Source organism: Clupea harengus, chromosome 15, assembly GCF_900700415.2.
Source record: "Clupea harengus chromosome 15, Ch_v2.0.2, whole genome shotgun sequence".
In the NCBI taxonomy this organism is placed as follows: Eukaryota; Metazoa; Chordata; class Actinopteri; order Clupeiformes; family Clupeidae; genus Clupea; species Clupea harengus.
Genome location: NC_045166.1, coordinates 618,358 through 635,826, shown reverse-complemented (window position 1 = coordinate 635,826; position 17,469 = coordinate 618,358). Strand labels below are relative to the sequence as shown.

The following is a 17,469-nucleotide window of genomic DNA, read 5'->3' as shown; positions in this document are numbered from 1 at the left end:
AGCGGACGCGTTTGTCCAAAGCGACGTACAAGGGAGAGAACAGTCAAGCTACGAGCAATAGAAACCTAGTGTAACGATAAATACTATTTTGCATAAGAAATAGAAAAAAGAAGTGCAGGAATGTAACTGCTGTCAGTGCAAATTAAGTAGGCTAGCCTACTAGTCGAAGTGCAAGTTAGGAAGGCCCAGCCCAGTACACGGTCAGATTGTGAGGAAACCAACCGAACCAGTAAAACCTCTACAGGTAAAAGCCAATCATTTATCACACAACTTGTTCAGCAGGCTTGTAACATGAAAAGGGACATTTCTCCTGCTTTGTCCAAAAACTCAAACTTGAGCTTGTTAACAATCATTAGCTAGTAGCTTAACCAGCGTGCTGATTAAAAAGAGGCTGATTTTGGACAAGGCACACACACACTATTTTGCCTCCTCTCTCCCCCGTCACTGCCGCTATGCTACACGATATGTAAAGAGGTTGACACACATGGGACCTCATTCTCGAACGCAGTTAAGAACATGTTAAGAAGTTCCCGGGACAATTCTGGCTTTCAAAGTTTTCTCATCTGGGATTTGTTCTTAACTTTGAACAGAATTTAAGAATGCTAAATAGCAGATTGGAGTGCGCCCATGTTCTTAAGGGCTGAATTTGTGAGAAATCATTGGTGATTGCGTTCACATCAATTCTACACACATCCTCGGATTTAAATAATTATAATACGAGAATATTTGTATCATAAACAATTATGTTTCACATGTATAGCCATGATTCTACGAGGCATCGTGATGTCTTAACAAATATAAAAAAGCATATAATAAAAGCACTACACGAACACTGCAAATGGCATTGAATAAATGAATAAGCACTAAACTCAATCGCGTGGATATAGCCATGGTGGAATAGAATGGACACATCTATATTCTGCAACAATACCTCCACCTCTGCACCGGTGAAGTTAGGTTACATGTTGAAAGTCGCTCCAGTAAAGTTCGAGCAAAACCCACGCTGACCATGTGAACTTTGGACATTATTTGTCTGTGAGTAGATATTTTGTGTTGGTACATTTTATGCCGTTTAGAGAATTTCTGTTTGTAAACGAGAATTCGGTATTTAGCAGCCAAGTTATGCTAGCTCTCATGGTATCTGCTAACTTTATGCCACATTATTTGACCTGAAATTTATGTATCTCTTTATTTCTGTCTGTTCCTGGCAGTTTTACAAAATCAAAACGTCCTGTATGAATAATTGCATTCTGATAACTTCAGTAAACTCAAGAAAAACAAGACTTGTGGATTCACTTGAAATTCATCATCTTTATTCTGCAAAGACAAGTGTTAGCTAGTTGTCTAGTCCTGCAAGGTAGCACACGCAGTACGAAGACAGCATAGAGAAAGAGAGGGCATAGGGCCAGACAGCAATTTGTCTTGTCCCCCTCCAGGAATTACTCTCTGAAATTTTATTTGAATTTGAATCTGAATACTGTAGATCTATAGGTTGCGTTTAGACTGTCGACCTCATATTAAAGTATTAATGTTTCAGTGAGTCTGTTGTCTTATAACACTAATTCAGTTTTCACTGTGATCTACTTTCATAACATTTAGGCCTTGTTGTCCAAGCCTTTATAACACTCTTTGCCAAAACTGCATCGTATCATTTTGTATATTGTTGATCTGAGAGCATTTCGTGCCGTTTGAAGGCTTCAAACCAATCATTAGCCTATGTTTTAAACGACTTTGTATAACCTAGACCCTTGTGTAAGACCATCTATGACAGGCTAGACTAGACTACGCATGCAGTACATGCAAAGATACAATGACATATCTTGCATCCAAAGGTACAATGTTTCATGTTGATGCAACGACTCAAAGAGCTGGAAATAATTTTGCATGAACAATATGACATGGATTTATGAATTCTACCGCTAGGGGGCAGTGAAATGGACAGTCTGGTGATGATGGTAATTACGTCCCGGATATCGCGTTTTAGGAAGTTTAGCTGGTCATATGACAGCCGCAGAGCGGTGTGTGAACTACAGGATAATTATTTTCCGTGATCTGGAATTGAAAGTATGGGAAGGAAAGGAATTAATTTGCTGTGCAAATAAGAAACGTAAGGACTTCTTTTGCTCCACATGTGAAAGGTGGGTCCTTGCTGATCGATTAAAACCCGCCTGTGCTACAAACTTGGGCCAGTGTATCATGAGTCAATGTTAACATTAGCTAGATAGCTAGCTGTCTACCACTAATCAGCTAACGTTGTTGACACACTATCCTAACAACAACAGCTAACATTAGATCATGTGTTTTTTTTCTGTTGTCACAGCTGTGTAGATTTAGCATGCTAATATTAGCTGAGGCCAGCAGGTATTGTAAAGCGACCGCATCTAACTACAGGCATACAAACATCCGCTATCAACAGCTAACGTCACGTAGTGTAACAATATTCTTGACACGCCAGTGGTTTCCTTAGTTGACAGATCCTGTGATGGACTTATTTAATTAACGCTCGGTAGTCTGCCGACAGAGGATATTGACTTACATGGAAGATTATATAGGTATGTAGTTAGCTAGTTTGGCTTTGTTCTCGAGATACTTATTTAACTAATGCTCTGTAGTCTGCCAACAGAGGATATTGACTAACATGGGAGATTAGGTATGTAGTTTGCTAGTTTGGCTTTGTGATAATAGTTAGTCTTATTAATAGATCAGTTACCTGATTTTTGTTGCAAAAGTTATATGGTATATTAGAAGCCAAGGCACCCCAGGCGGCTTCTTCGATAATTGCGTGAGTCTAAAGTCCAACACAGTCGAAAGAATACAAAATTGCTAGGTTTTAGGGGTCCAGTGGAAAATCAGCTTAATACATAGTCAGAATTATATTGAAGTTCATTTGATATCAATGTTAATGCATTTGTCCGTCCAGAATGGTTATCTTAAAGGAAAACTAATTTGGATTTATAGTTACCTGCACCTCATAATCTCTTTGAATATTCTGTTTTATAGAGAGGAGTATGGAGAATGATGAATTTCCGTCAGCGGATGGGCTGGATCGGAGTGGGACTCTACCTGCTGACCAGCGTGGCTGCTGTGTATTATGTGTTTGAGATCAACCAGACTTACAATCGCTTCACCCTGGCTCTAGTAGAGAAGACACAAGTGGTTCAAACCCCTCAGCCAGAGGACTCTGCCAGGGTTGCTTCTCCAGGGCCCCCCTTTTCCTCAGTCCCATGGCTCCAGAGTTTGAAGACCCGTCTGCTGCTTCTGCCGTTCTGGGTGTGGGCTGGCCTCTTCCTCTTACCCTACCTCCAGGTGTTCCTTTTCCTGTATTCCTGCACCCGAGCCGACCCCAAGACCATGGGCTATTGCATTTTGCCCATCTGCATTGCTGTGCTGTGCAATCGTCACCAGACTTTCACCAAGGCGTCCAATCAGATCAGCAGGCTGCAGCTGATTGACACCTGAGAGGATCAGTGATGACACAATGGGGGGCAAATCATGACACTGAAACACTTGTTGGTCGTGAAATTGGACAGGTAGATGTGTAGCCAGTGCATCTCAGCAAGCTCCTTTGCAATGAAGCACATTTTGTAGGGGTTCAGTTTAACACTCCTTGTGTACTGGTTTAGTGTTTTGGGGAAACGATTTGTGTGGTGGGGTTGTTGTTTTTTTATGTTGGTGTCAGGATCTCTAAACACTGTCAAGAGGTTTCACATTTTTGTATGTTTCTGATTCAAATTCCGACAAAAGACTGCACCAAACTGGATCGTTTGTTATTCTTTGTCTGGTGTCAGTAGAACAAAACTATGGCTGTTTTTCACTTTAGAACATGGACCTCTTCCAGTTTTTTCCAGAAGTCTTTTTTTTTTTTTTAAATGAAATATGTCTTTATGAAAAGTCTGGCATACAGTTTGATCTGGTACATCTGATTTAAGGTACAGAATGACATATTTATATGATTGATTGCAACAAAACAACTTTTAAGTAAAGTAAGGGTGTTTTGCTAGTGCATTTTTCAAGATTAAGTTCTTTGTGTGACACTGATAGAATTGTTCCACCCATTTGAATGTTTTCATCAGATTTTATTTTTCAGGCGGCTTGGTCTACAGTACAAGCATATATCTTTAGTGGTGAAAGCCAGATTGGGAGTTAAAAGCGTTCAGTTCCTTTTGAGATGTTCAGTATTATGTGTTATTCTTCAGGGGTGGTCCTGCAGTGAAATAGTGAACACAGTGGTAATGATCAGTTTTCATACCAGCGAAACTGGTGTCAACAGTTTCATTCCAGTCAGTATCAGTTACTTTCAGTAATTCATTTTACTGGCTGTTTTTCGCACATTAAATTATATGCCATCTGTGCCATTTTAAAAAGATATTTAAGAGGTTTTCTATTTTATTTGAATTATTTTAGTGTCTAATTTAGGACTCTCAGTCCACAGGTATCAGTGATGCATCAAAATGTGTGATGTATAAAAAAAACCTATACCTTTTCCAGTACGTCTTAAAATCTGTCGTTTTCTCAACTGGATGTTTTTGAGAAGCTTCTGGTTGATTGAATGATTTCAATGCGTAATTTTAGAATCTTTTCCTTGAGATGTGAATGGAAAGTACACCCAGCGGGAAAGAATACTCATGTTAACCAATCCTATGTGAAAAGGGACTCTTGTTTTTTTCTGTTTTATACATGGATCTCCTATGAAATGAAAGCCAAAGGCAGGGTTCTATGGAGCAAATGAGGAATTTGTTGGAAATATTAAGTGTCTAGCAGTGAAGCCAGTGGCCACTTTTGAAGTCAGAATTGTAACACTTTCATTGGGGAACAGAGAACAAAATTCTGATTTTAACACCCTTTCACTTACGCAGCAACATCTGTCATTTGGAATTTTGTCTAGTTGATGACCACTTACATTTGATTGAAACACGCATGGATTATTACAAAAACCGAAAGCCACTTGGAGTGTATTGTCTGTAGTTTTTTTTAACACTGGGTTTTCAAAATCGTTGCCATCTTGAGCCAGTTTATCTGTTCAGATCGCTGTGAGCCTTTGCCCACAAGAAAACATTGTGGTCAAAAACAAAACTGAACAATGTTAAGATCAACAGAATGAGTGTTTTTATAAAAAAAAGAAAAAAAAGGCCTTCTGTGACATTTCCTTTCTGTTGCTCAAAATGGCTGTTTAGGTGTGCTGCTGGAAGCTTCATGGGCATCATCAGCTGACAATGTACCTGTTTCTCTGTGCAACTTTGGGAGATGGGTTAATAGTTATGCCATGTCAGATGTGACCACAGAATGCAGTAGCACAGGTCTACTTTTGTTGATGCCAAAGACCCTCTCTCAATTTCGGAACATAGGAAATATCTAAAGCTTGCCCAAAAAGACACTACCTGTCACCAGTAGGATGACAATGTTGTCTTGTCTTTCTGAGGATCTCATTGGTCACAAAATGATTTAAAAACAAAGTTAAAAAAAAACTAAGACTGGCATTGTCTCTAAGGGCTTCTGTGTGTATATTTTTAATAATATGTGTGTATTTATGTTGGGACATTTCAACTGCCTTTCTAATCTAAATGCACTGTGATTAAAAGTAAAGTCTGGGTTTGAAAAATAACATTTATAAGAATTTATTTCTCAGTGTCATAGAGAAAGTGGTCAAACATGTTCGTTTTAACATATACAATGATATTTATCATCACATGTTGAAATTACCTTCGATCTGTTCAAGGAAAGTTGACTCTGAAAACTGATGGCAAAACGTCAGTACTGCCACATCTAACAAACTCTTAATGAAAAGTTCATATTGCACCAAGACAAAACATCATGAATGGGCAAAAGGGATGAGCAGACAAAGGCATAATTGCACATTCGTGTACTACTGTTTAAGCCTTCAATACTGAAGTATTCAGATTGACTTAAAGTCCCAAAGGCAGAGGTTGCCTTGTAATTCCCCATGGATAATGAGGACCTTTGGAGTTCCCATGTAAGGGTTTGGGTCAGAGCAAAGACATGGATGTTCAGGGCCTTAAAGTCTTCATGCGTTTGGTTGGAGGCTCTGGGTTGGATGGTAAGATCTTAGATTTATTCTGTGTTTCTTCATCCATCTCTTCATCACTATCGTCCTCATCTTCGTCTGTTGTGAAACGCCACAATGAAAATGTATGTTTGTAATAAAGTTAAGAATAAGGAATTGTTATTAAAACTACTAATCAGACACAAAATGTATTCATAAGACTTCATTTTAACAGAGTTGGCTGATCACAATTCATGGGCTTCATTTTACATGAACGATGACATAATAAAAGAGATACACTTGCACCAAAAACGTCATAATACTAGTGTATGTGTTTACGCAAAGTGTCTGGTTATCTGAGATTGGTTTAAAAGGCAACAGCACCAGGGTAACGTCTGTATCCTAACTGACCTTCGTTCTACGAATTTGGAATTCAAAGCGAAGTCGATGACAAACTAGTAGCAATAACCAGAACCGTCCCCGTTTCACTGAAGCATTTGCTTCCACGACACACCTCCGTCGCGAACCCTACGGACTGCTCGATCCATCACTAGCTGCAAGCGCTAAGGTAAAATTAGAAAAACTTATGTGAAATTCCGTCCAGGTGGATCAACGTTAGTTAGTTGACTATAGCTACCTATCAAAGCTATGCTAAGCTTTAAAAGTATCACTTGGCTAATAAGCTAGGATATGTTGTTAGACTCGGTACTCTATGGGTCAAATAACCATTTTCCCCACATGACTGTGATTAGGTAATTCGTTTTATTGGTTACCAAAGTAAAATTGAATTGCTCGGTTAACCAGCCTAATCTCCATTAACGTTACTTATTCTGATAGTTAGCTAGATGGCGAGCTAACGTCACTGGCTATCATTTTGTAATAGCACAACAAGCTAACATTATGCTTTCCAACTGGATGGAGTAGTCAGCAGTTAGCTAGTTGAGCTAAAGCAGCATGTTACACCTGAAGATCTTACAAACCAAGCATGGCCCAGTTAGTTCAGCTTAATCTTGGAGTTTGCTGACCGGACATTTCTGCTATCTAGCTTGATAATATGTTTGCTATATTTTGACAGCAGTAGAGACTGTGCTTGCTCAACGCATTCAATTAGCGAGCTAGCGTTACCCGTCAGCTAACGTTAGAACTAGCTGCAAGTAATATGTGCCTGTCTTACCGTCCACTTGAATATCTCCTTTATTGTTTCCTCTTTCTTTTAAAACAAGATCTGTTAGAACACCTGAGATGTCAGCGTTCAGTTTCTTAATCCCAATTATCATTGATGTGAGGTTTTTTTCAGTTTTTACAGTAAATGCTTTGGTTTGCCCATCTCTGTATTTCAACGCCCCCCTTAATTCACAAGTTGCCATGATGCCTATGAACTTTAACCTTTCAACTATGACATTTGTTTTAGTAAATTGGCTCAGACAGCAGAGAACATGAACAAATAACATAATCTGAGCGATGTGTACACCATTCTGAAGACACTTGAAAATTAAAATGGTCTTGCGAGTCTTATGTCCGTTCCCGAAAAGCCCTTATTTGTCGGATAACCAGTTTATTCTCTCACAAGGCGACCTGATATATATATATATATTTGTGTTCTTGTCTGGCATGTTGTATGTATCAAACCATGCATTGCATTATACATGATCACTGTTAGTCGTCAGATGACCGATAATAGTTTCATCCAAAATAACGAAAACAAAAAAATAATAATAAAAAGTATGAGAAACCTCTTTACCAAACTTTCAGAATTTCCCGCCAACAAGGTAAACATTTACATAATCCGGAAATTCAACGGATGTTGTTATCTACTGGGGAACGAATGATCCAGGTCATCAGAAGGGACAGTGGAATGCGATTAGCTTGCTAGTTAGCTACCTGAATGGATGCAATGAATTTCCTGTAAAATACACAATATTCAGTTTAATTTTTCTCACGCAGTTATAAGAATTGTCCGTTTTCGTGCACTGAGCGCCCCCGTTGAGTGGTTCTGGCCGGTGGTTCTGCCCTGGAACAGGAAGCTGAATTCATTTTTTCTATTCTCACTTCTTTAAGGATGGCGGCAAATGAGGGGGATGAAGCTACCGTTTCTCTGGTTGATGTACTGGAGGAGGACGAGGAGTTGGAAAACGAAGCTTCTGCTGTGCTCGCTGGCAGTGACCCGGAGAAATGTTCATACCCAGAGGTGAGTAGCCTGTGTGAAAGTAAACTCCGCATTTCACTCGAGTAACGGTACAGCTAGTTTTAATCACGGATGGCAACCGACGCGATCACGCTGTTATTGCTTTGTTGTTTTTCCATATCTCTTGCATGGCCTCTTAAACCATTTGTACATTTTCCGAGATTTTAACGGAGGGTAAACTGTTCGATGTAATTACCCATTGTTTCATGAGGCAGCGTTACATGCTCTGCTCCCAACAGGGCCGACAAGTCGGTGTAGGACAGCTTACATGAATGTGATGTTTTTCTTTTTGTCTTAGGGGTACGTGAAGCGACAGGCTTTGTATGCATGCAGCTCGTGCACACCAAAGGGAGGCGAGCCCGCTGGCATATGCCTGGCCTGCTCTTACAAGTGTCACGAAGGTCATGAACTGTATGAGCTGTACACGAAGAGGTGAGAGTGGTCACACTTCACACATTTAGGGAAACAGTCCTTATTAGACTTCATGTTTTTAGACGTTATGTTGCGATACGTAATATAGGTTCAGTCATGTTACAGTTAAGTCGCATGGACTTTAAATTCAGTTTCATGTTGGTTCATATTCGTTCTAAACTCAACATGTCTGATGAAATAATGTGAGAGGGAGTTTTGGTTGTGTATTTCGGCCAGACATGTAGTGAATGTACCCTTCTTATTTACAGGAATTTTCGTTGTGACTGTGGAAATTCGAAGTTTGGAGATAAGGAGTGTAAATTGTTCCCAGTAGGTATCATTCTTCTGGTTTTTTTTTGTCTGCTTGGGTGTTTGTGTAAGAAATAAATCTGACGGTTGTTATAGTGGTATGTTGGATCTGACCGTCTCTGATTTGTCACGGTAGGAAAAGGATCAGCTGAACGCTGATAATCAGTACACCCACAACTTCTTTGGCCTCTACTGCACTTGCAACCGCCCATACCCCGATGCCGAGGACCAGGTATGATATGGGCACCCTGGTGTATAACCATGCTGTACATTCTCATAGGGGCGCACATTTTAAACTAGCTGCATTGAATTATTGGGATTTACGGGTGGAATTTATTGACTGATGTAAAAAAGCTGTAGAAAGTGGAATTTAGTGTTTAACGGCTAAGCATTTGTAGTTAATGGAAATGATACACTTTCAATTGTGATGTTGATGTGTGGTCCCCACCTCCTAAATGAATATTCTTGCCTTTTTGTTTAAGTTCAATGGTGAAATCATAGACTGACCTTAGGCATGTGCCACTTCTAGGTTTCAGATGAGATGATCCAGTGTGTGGTCTGCGAGGACTGGCTTCATGGCCGGGTAAGGTTACTTTCACTGGTCTCAGTTAAGGCAGAGATCGATAGGCCTTCATGGCTGCTGGGAAGTAAATGTCTCAAGGCAACTTGAAACGTAGCTCTTGGTTTAGCAGTATGTGAGTGACTTCATAAATGAATAATATCACGCACCAGGAGTCCTATGAAATGTTCTTAATTTTATAGAGATCATGATGGTTATGTGTTTTAACTAAACCTGTGGTTAACCTTACTGCTAGCAGGTATCGTTAGCCGACCACAGGGAATGTTTATACTTTGTATGGAGGATATTTATATTGGGTAGCAAAGTCAATATTGTATATAATATTTGCTGTCTGAACTGTGTTTCCAGCACCTGGGTTGTGGTGTGCCAGAGAGTGTGGAACTGCAGGAGATGGTGTGTGAGTCCTGCATGAGCAAAGCCCCCTTCTTGTGGACCTATGCTGCAAACACCGCAAGTATGTCTGCCCAGCGGGGCATTCATGTGGGGGAAAAGAAAAATCTCTGTTTATTTTTATCATTTTGATTTTGTATCATTGTATTGGTTTTAGAGGTGTATATCTGATGGACTCAATCATTGATGGACTGGTGGCTTGTACCTTCAAGACCACTTCTACTACTCCAACTATTGCCACTAGTACTGTATCATGACTGTATCATGACTGTGTCCCTAGTTCCCTTCGTGACCAAAGAAGGCCCATGCATATCGGAGGGGGAGGTGAAGAAGGAGGCGGAGGACACAGAGGAAAAGAGCAGAGGAGAGACGGCCTCCGGGAGCACTAAGGGAGAGCAGGTACTCCACAATCAGACTGTTTGTTTGGGCCATTCAAGTGCCCACAATGTGTGCGTGTGCGTGTCCGTTGAAAGTGTTTCGTTCTTTGACTTCATAAATGCTACATGGCAGGTTGCCATTTGTTTTGTAGAACAGAACAAAGAACCAGTTTAGTTGGCAGTGCTCAGTGTGAATGTAGCTGGCCCAAATAGTTTCCGGTTCAGATGTAAACTCCGCTCTTCAGAAGGCCTTGTATTGACATGATGTGTCTTTGCTCCATTCCACAAGGGGGTGCTAGAAATCATTTCAGCACAAGATGGAGAGGCTTTTGGTTTAGATTACTGTCCTCCATGAGAATGACTTCGCTTTTCTAGTGAGCGAGAGAAAGAAAAAAAAAATTAGCGGGCATTTTCCGCCTTTATTTCATGAACGCGATACAACTTAATTGCTGCTAGTGTTGGTGGCTTCTAACGGTCTGAAAACCCATGGGGTTATCTTCTCATGCTTTGCCTGAATTGGAAATCTTCCGTCACAACAATGTGTAAGCAGATTCTCATTGATGAGTCTCATTGTCAGTTTACTGTTGTGTTTAGTTTCAACATCATGATGTAAATGCTGCTTAGTTCATCTGGTTTTAAGTGCTAGGGTGGTATCAAAATACAGGCCAAGACTTGAAATCACCTCTGAGATGATTTTCATTTGAGATGAAAGAGAGGTAGCAACAATCAATAGCAATTGATGTACCATATCACGAGTGCTTTCTGGGACTTTTCAATGTTTGTGAATTCAGATGAACGTGAATTACAAAAAGAGAAATACACCCCTGTCTCCGTAGGCAAAGGTGAACGGGACGGCCGGCTGCAAGAGGAAGCACTCTGAGGAGGGCGGGGCGTCCAGAGACACAGGGTGTGGCCTGAAGGAGCTGCAAGCTGAGGGGCGGACCCGTGAGCAGGAGGGGGCGGTCTTCTGGTCCTCTGGCTGGCGTTCCCACCTCTGCTCCTGCCCCAGCTGCAAGGTACCTTAACCCCCCCTCCCCCTCCCCAATCTGGAGTAGATTCTATAATTACTTATACCTTAAAATCCATTTTTGACATTCAACCTGATGTTGATGAAGTCCAACGTAGTGATCTCTGATGCCCTGGTTTTCACCTCATCTTTGTATAACATGATTAAGGGTCTTCATGTCTTCCTTCCTCCCCCCCCCCCCACAGAGGATGTTCGAGAAGGCAGACGTGGCTTTCCTGCTGGACGAGTCTGACACGGTGCTGGCGTACGAGACCAAAGGCAAGAGCACGGAGCAGGAGCGCGAGGATGCGTCAGGCGGCCAGGACCCGCTCATGTCCGCCTTCAACACCCTCAACCGCGTCCAGCAGCTGGAGTTAATCTACGGTGAGTAGAGAGAGAGAGAAGGAAAGAGAGAGACAGCAAAGTGTAAGGGGTGAGGGGGAGGTAAGCTGTGATGGTGTCTGATAGGAGAGGGGGGAAATAGGGATGGAGAGCGGTAAAGATGAATAGAGACTTGGGAGGACCGATAGATATACAGGGACATAACTCTAGGCCAAAACTAGTATTAACCACTGTATTCTATTGAATTCTATTTCAAATGGCTTTACTTGGGTGCGGTTTACATTCAGTGACCTTGTGTCAGGGTAAACTTGTGTCTATGGCCATTCAGTGAACATTTTGAGTTTTGTTTCTCCTTTCAGAGTATAACGACCTAAAGACGGAGCTGAGGGATTATCTGCAGAGGTTCGCTGCAGAAGGAAAGGTGGGTTCTTTTGTCCTGGCACACTTCCACACCGGTTTCAGTTCTGAAATTACGCTCCAAGTATGGGACCGATTTATCAGTGCCTTTGGGTCCAGATTACGGCAGTAGATGTTGCTGTCTTTACCAGTGCACTTGAACGTTGTACTCCACTGACATTGCCAGAGTGATGGTACTTAAAACTCCTAGGTTTCTTAAAATGCCATGTTGTTATGTTATGCCGTGTAATTAGAGGGAAACTCCTAAAAGCACTCTTGATTAGTACCTTCTTGATTTCACATATTACCGCCCAACTAGCTGTCTGACTGTAACATCGTGCCATCCCTCCCTCCCTCCCATGTTCAGGTCGTGACCCCAGAGGATGTCCGTCAGTTCTTCGAGGAGCAGCAGACCCGCAAGAGACGGCGGGCCAATGCGGGCCAGTATTACTGCAGCTGAACCCCGACCAGGACCCAAACCCTAATCTAGATCGCACCAACTCCCTCCAGAACCTCCCACCTCACCAACCTGTCCATGTGTAACCCCACCACCCTCCCTACCCTCTATTGCTTTGGAGACAACAACAACAACAAACCAAACTAATGTTTTGAATTAAAAGAAGTGTCAGCTTAAAGATGGAAGAAGTCTTTGTGAGCTTGTCTGTGGGCTGAAGAGTGCTTGGTATTCGATGGTTTCTGTTCGATGAAGGAAACGAGGCCTATAGTTACATTTCTGTTATCCCGTTATTTTGCCCCAAACCACCACCTAACTCGTCCCCACAGGAGGGTACTGTGTGTATGCCTTTGAGGGGGAGCGCTAGTTAGCCCACATATTACCCATGAGCGTGTTCACCAGACACCAACACATGAAGAGCAAGTAGCGCTGATCCATCCCCATGCTATAGTATCCACACATCACAGGTGTGGCCCACCGAGTCGTTTGTTTTCTTGACTTTGGTTCAGTTTTCTAGAAAGCTGCTTTCTTGATCCTTTTTGTCGGTGTCATTAATCATAGGAGTCACCCTCTGGGCAGATGACTCTGGATCTGAACCTGGTCTCCCTAGAGATCTGGCCCCAGTTCAGGGCCGGGCGTAGTCCAGAGCCCGACGCCTTCGGGGTTAAGGTAGTCCTGGTAGAGGCAAGCACCAACCTTGTGACAGACACCCCCCCACCCCCATCATGGATGTGGATGTTCTCAGAGAGGAAGCTAATGACTTGTTTGTTTTTGTCTGTTTTGTATTGTTGATCATATTTTCAGTGTCGTTTTTTTTCCTGTCCCTTTATATAATGGCATACCTTTGGAAAAATAAAGACATTAATATGTGAGGTTGTGGTTCAGTGATTTAAATGTTCGATACAATTCAAATTAATTGCTCTAAAACAGCACAATTATACCACATTGTTCCTTTACATTGGCACTTTACAAACCCCAAGGACTACAGCTGGAAGCCACTGGCAAGAAAAAAGATTTGATATGAAAGCATTTAACACAAGCCTGCTCAGAAGGGTGTCCTCATGTACTTGAGTATGTACTACTAATACTGGCCCTAGAACTTAAACTGAATACAAATATTTAGTACAGGCCAGGGTTAAGTGTGGTTTGTACATGAAGAGCACACCCACTGCTTTTGAATCCTGGGTACAGTATACGGCGCATGTTGCGGCAGTCATCAGCCAGTTGGGTACTGTTGTGTGCCACCCTTGCCATCCTAACTTAAATCCGCATGCACCATGTCGGCCTCATCGAAACTAAATGCAAATCAAACTCCCATACACTTTGCCAGGCAGCCTCTCCCCCCCTCTCCTATATTCTATTACCAATGCACTGATAAAGTGGCCATATTACCTACTGCTTACCTAAATTTCTCCTTTTCTGTTTATCAAAATTATGTTAACTAACAAAATGTTCTCTCTCTTATTGCGTGTCCTTTGCTGATGTGGAAACATTGTTCCTCAACACCATATCCATCAAGTACATCTGAACTCTACCGACTCACTCTGTTTCTTTCTTACCCTCCTTGTCTAGACTATCTTCGCGGTGGGATGCTGCTGTAGTCTCTCCTGCTGTGTACATTTACCACTGGTTTCCCCTCCCCTTCTGCCACACAGGGATCCCAAAACCAAGGCACAAGTGCGCCCTATAGCTGCGGGCTGGCGAGGTCTTTGGTCATCACTAGTGGTAGGATGTTCTGGAATCAATCATTCCAGAACATGAATTCAATCCAGATTTAAATTGTACCATTTTTGTACTTCCAATAGCACATCAAAAGCTTTTTCCAAGTCTATTTCATGTGTTCCAGATAAGGACCGAAGCGGTCACCGTTGTGAGTGCACTGGCCACTATGTATCATTAACCAAAACACACAAAGGCCAAAAAAAAGGAGCCAGGAAACAGCAAAAGCTTTCTATCAAAGCGGTTTATTTATTTCGAAGACGTCAGTCACCTATTTGCAGAATAAAATCCATCACTGATGTACCCCCCATGAGAAGAGTAGAAAAATAGACACTTTCCACAACTCCTTACAAGGATCTACAAGAAAGCTTTTTGCCCTGATATATATATATATATATGTATATATATATATATATATGTATACATACATATACACATATATATGTATATACACACACACACACACACACACACACACATATACCAAATACATGTTGCATATTTGTTATATATACACACACACACAGACACACAGACACACACACACACACACACACACACACACACACACACACGCGCACCACATGCACGCACACACACACAAACATACATACACATATATATATATATTTATAAAAGTTCTTTACACGGAACAAACCAGACATTTTGCGGCTTAAGACCAAAGTTACTATGTTTTGATCCTAACTTTTGAAAAATACTCTTCAAAGAACGAGAAGAAACAAATAAAAAAGGAAACAAAACCACAAATATTTACAGTAAGCTTTAGCTACGGTATTACAAAGAGCTTGGTCAACTTTAGGCTTGTAGAAAAGGCTTGCATAAGACAAAAGGGGGGCGGAGGTGGAGGTGGGGGGCGGAGGGTCCTGCTGTAGTGGGTGGATGGGGGGTTAGGGAGCTGGTCAGCCTCTGATAGAGAAGGCACTCGATCGTCTAGAAAGCTAAGGGAAGGAGCTGGAGAATGTCACCACACATACATATCCACACCCACACACTGTGGCCTTTTCTTGTTTGTGATTTCAAACCCTTCAATGCACAAGGACCGTGTGACCAAGCCGACTTGGAGCTGACTGCAAAACAAACAAACAAACAAACAAACAACAAAACAATAAAGATGCTTCTTGATCAGAGAAACCAACAGTACTCAACTATGAAGGGGCAATTCCACAACTATCCAACAGGGGGCCCAGCTTCACAGCAACCGGACACAAAAGGGAAAAAAAAAAAAAAAAAATCCAACCCCACATATCCCAATGACGTTTTGTTGGATATCGCTACAGTTGAAATTAGTGCAACAATCTGTACATTCCTCGCTAACAGAAAAATACATTTCACACATTTTAATGAAATGATGCTCCGCAAGAACTAAATCAAGAAAAGCACATACCATAAAATGAAAGAAACCGGTGATCATATTTAAGGCTGGAAAATGAGGGGATGCACAAAGCACAAACCTCCACAATCAATCATAGTTCCAAACCATTCTATTCATATGCAATAGAAGCACAGTATCACAATATCGCAGGGCTTAGACCAAGCCTCCACTGAAAGTCATCTTGGAGGAGAGGCTTGAGCAAAAAACTAAACCCTACAACGAAACCCTATTGTTCTTTTTCACCCTACACCATTTCAACACTACATGAAGCCAATCACACACAACCAACATTGACAACAAACAAAACGTACTATGGAGACCTTTGCCTAATAGCTTTTTTTAAAGAAGAGAACGACCTGTGGCAGACAGTTTAGAGCTTTTTTTTTTTTTAGGCCTGAGCTTACACTTGAAGACACTCTGAAATGAGAAGCAGCCTGGATTTTCAACACGTCAGTCGCAGGAACCTAATGCAGCTGACAGTGGTTTGTGCCTGCTGCTTTGGGGGGGGGGGGGGGGGGGGGTATTACCATGAACCAAATATAGCCACTGATGAGGGGGGACTTCCACATCAAACACAGGCAGAAGACACACACAGCTGAGATGGGAGGGCCTCTCCACAGCTCTGGAGGCTGGGGCTGCTGGCTGAGATGAGACAGAGAGATGCTCAGGGAGAGAGAGAGAGAGAGAGATGGGCTGAAGGCGAACAGGAGGCGGGTGGTGGAGGTGGAGGTGGAGGGGGATGGGTGACCTGACCTTGAGTAACCCTGCTTCGGGCTGAAGGAGCCTGCAGGGGGCAGTGCAGACACACCCCCTCGGCGCTGCCTGAGTCCTGGCCGGGGCGCCCGTGCCGTGTCAATCCCCTGGTGGCGCCAGATGACAGGAGTGTCTTTGAAAATGTCCTAGATCAGAGAATATAGACATATAAGCCACTCTGCTCAAGTGGCCAGGTCCACAATGAGGTTTGCAACTACTGTCAGAATGTGATCAGAATGATGCCTCTTCAAAGGCTGACTGCAATGGGCCTACCGACCACCTCCACTGCTACACTTAGCTCCCTACCGACAGGCATCATAGCCCCCTCTGCAGCTGCATATTACAGTCAGTCATTCCACAGCATGCCAGGTGTGATCCCTAGCCACAACCACCAATAGGCATCAAAACGAGGGTTTCCACCCCTCCAAAATGATCCGGAATTAGAGTGGACACCTCAGGGCAGACACTGAGCTCGGCATGGCGGCAGCTCTGGGACGGGCTCTAACCTCCGCGCCTGCTCTCGCTCTCCTGGGCCTCGGTGTCCCCCCGCATCCATCCGTCTTCCAGCCCCGGCCCGTCTCAGATGGCTGGGTGGAGGCGCCGTGGCCCCGGGCAGGTCTATTTCTGGGTCTGTGCCTCTCATGAGCTCAGGTGCCTCACCTTCCTCTCCTGATAGCAGAGTGGATCATGTACTGGGGTGTGTGTGTGTGTGTGTGTGTGTGTGTGTGTGTGTGTGTGTGTGTGTGTGTGTGTGTGTGTGTGGGGGGGGGGGGGGGGGGGGTTCGTGTCCACATTGCCAGTGTTGTTGAGGAAGAGTAACAGCTATGGCCAGCAGACAGTGCGTTTCGTGACACCTGAATGTTGCTTTATGTATATATATATATATATATATATATATACACACACACATTTGCAAGACTAACATCTGGACAGCTCAAGAGGACGACAACAACAAACATCTGTGGACAAAAAAAACACAACCACAACAACCTGCCACCACCACGTCTTCTTTAACTTCTCCGCGTCCCTTCTTGAAGCTGCCCGCGCTGTTTAACACTGAGGACTTAGAAAGGGCAGGCGACACTCACTCACACACACACCAAACCATCACTGCCTGAAACCCCAGCCCATCCACCACTGACATCACTGTGTT

General features: G+C 42.7%; 2 protein-coding genes and 1 long non-coding RNA gene across 6 annotated transcripts; 2 read left to right on the top strand and 1 right to left on the bottom strand.

Annotated features, from left to right (window-relative positions):
- On the top strand, window positions 1–5,455 carry tmem251 (transmembrane protein 251). Of its 3 annotated transcripts, none has more exons than XM_031581548.2 (2): window positions 1–244; window positions 3,001–5,455. In XM_031581548.2, exon 2 carries the CDS (start codon window positions 3,016–3,018, stop codon window positions 3,457–3,459), a length of 444 nt encoding a protein of 147 aa, XP_031437408.1. In that variant the 5' UTR covers window positions 1–244; window positions 3,001–3,015; the 3' UTR covers window positions 3,460–5,455. The 3 variants fall into 3 exon arrangements, with proteins under 3 accessions (XP_031437408.1, XP_031437407.1, XP_012679333.2); XM_031581547.2 differs by lacking the exon at window positions 1–244 and adding an exon at window positions 1,964–2,107; XM_012823879.3 differs by lacking the exon at window positions 1–244 and adding an exon at window positions 1,969–2,138.
- Window positions 5,456–5,599: 144 nt separating this feature from the next.
- LOC116223735 lies at window positions 5,600–7,263 on the bottom strand. Its single transcript, XR_004165238.2, has 3 exons — window positions 7,176–7,263; window positions 6,413–6,564; window positions 5,600–6,121 (listed from the first exon to the last, which is right to left on the bottom strand). It is a non-coding gene; the product is annotated as an uncharacterized LOC116223735 (long non-coding RNA).
- On the top strand, window positions 6,434–13,323 carry ubr7 (ubiquitin protein ligase E3 component n-recognin 7). 2 transcript variants are annotated; one of them, XM_031581546.2, is made up of 12 exons: window positions 6,434–6,569; window positions 8,060–8,189; window positions 8,485–8,618; window positions 8,867–8,927; window positions 9,043–9,138; window positions 9,436–9,489; window positions 9,835–9,940; window positions 10,157–10,275; window positions 11,090–11,269; window positions 11,466–11,643; window positions 11,961–12,022; window positions 12,365–13,323. In XM_031581546.2, the coding sequence occupies exons 2-12, from the start codon at window positions 8,061–8,063 to the stop codon at window positions 12,455–12,457; spliced, it is 1,212 nt and encodes a 403-aa protein (XP_031437406.1). In that variant the 5' UTR covers window positions 6,434–6,569; window position 8,060; the 3' UTR covers window positions 12,458–13,323. The 2 variants fall into 2 exon arrangements, with proteins under 2 accessions (XP_031437406.1, XP_031437405.1); XM_031581545.2 differs by lacking the exon at window positions 6,434–6,569 and adding an exon at window positions 7,799–7,906.
- The last annotated feature ends 4,146 nt before the right edge of the window (window positions 13,324–17,469 follow it).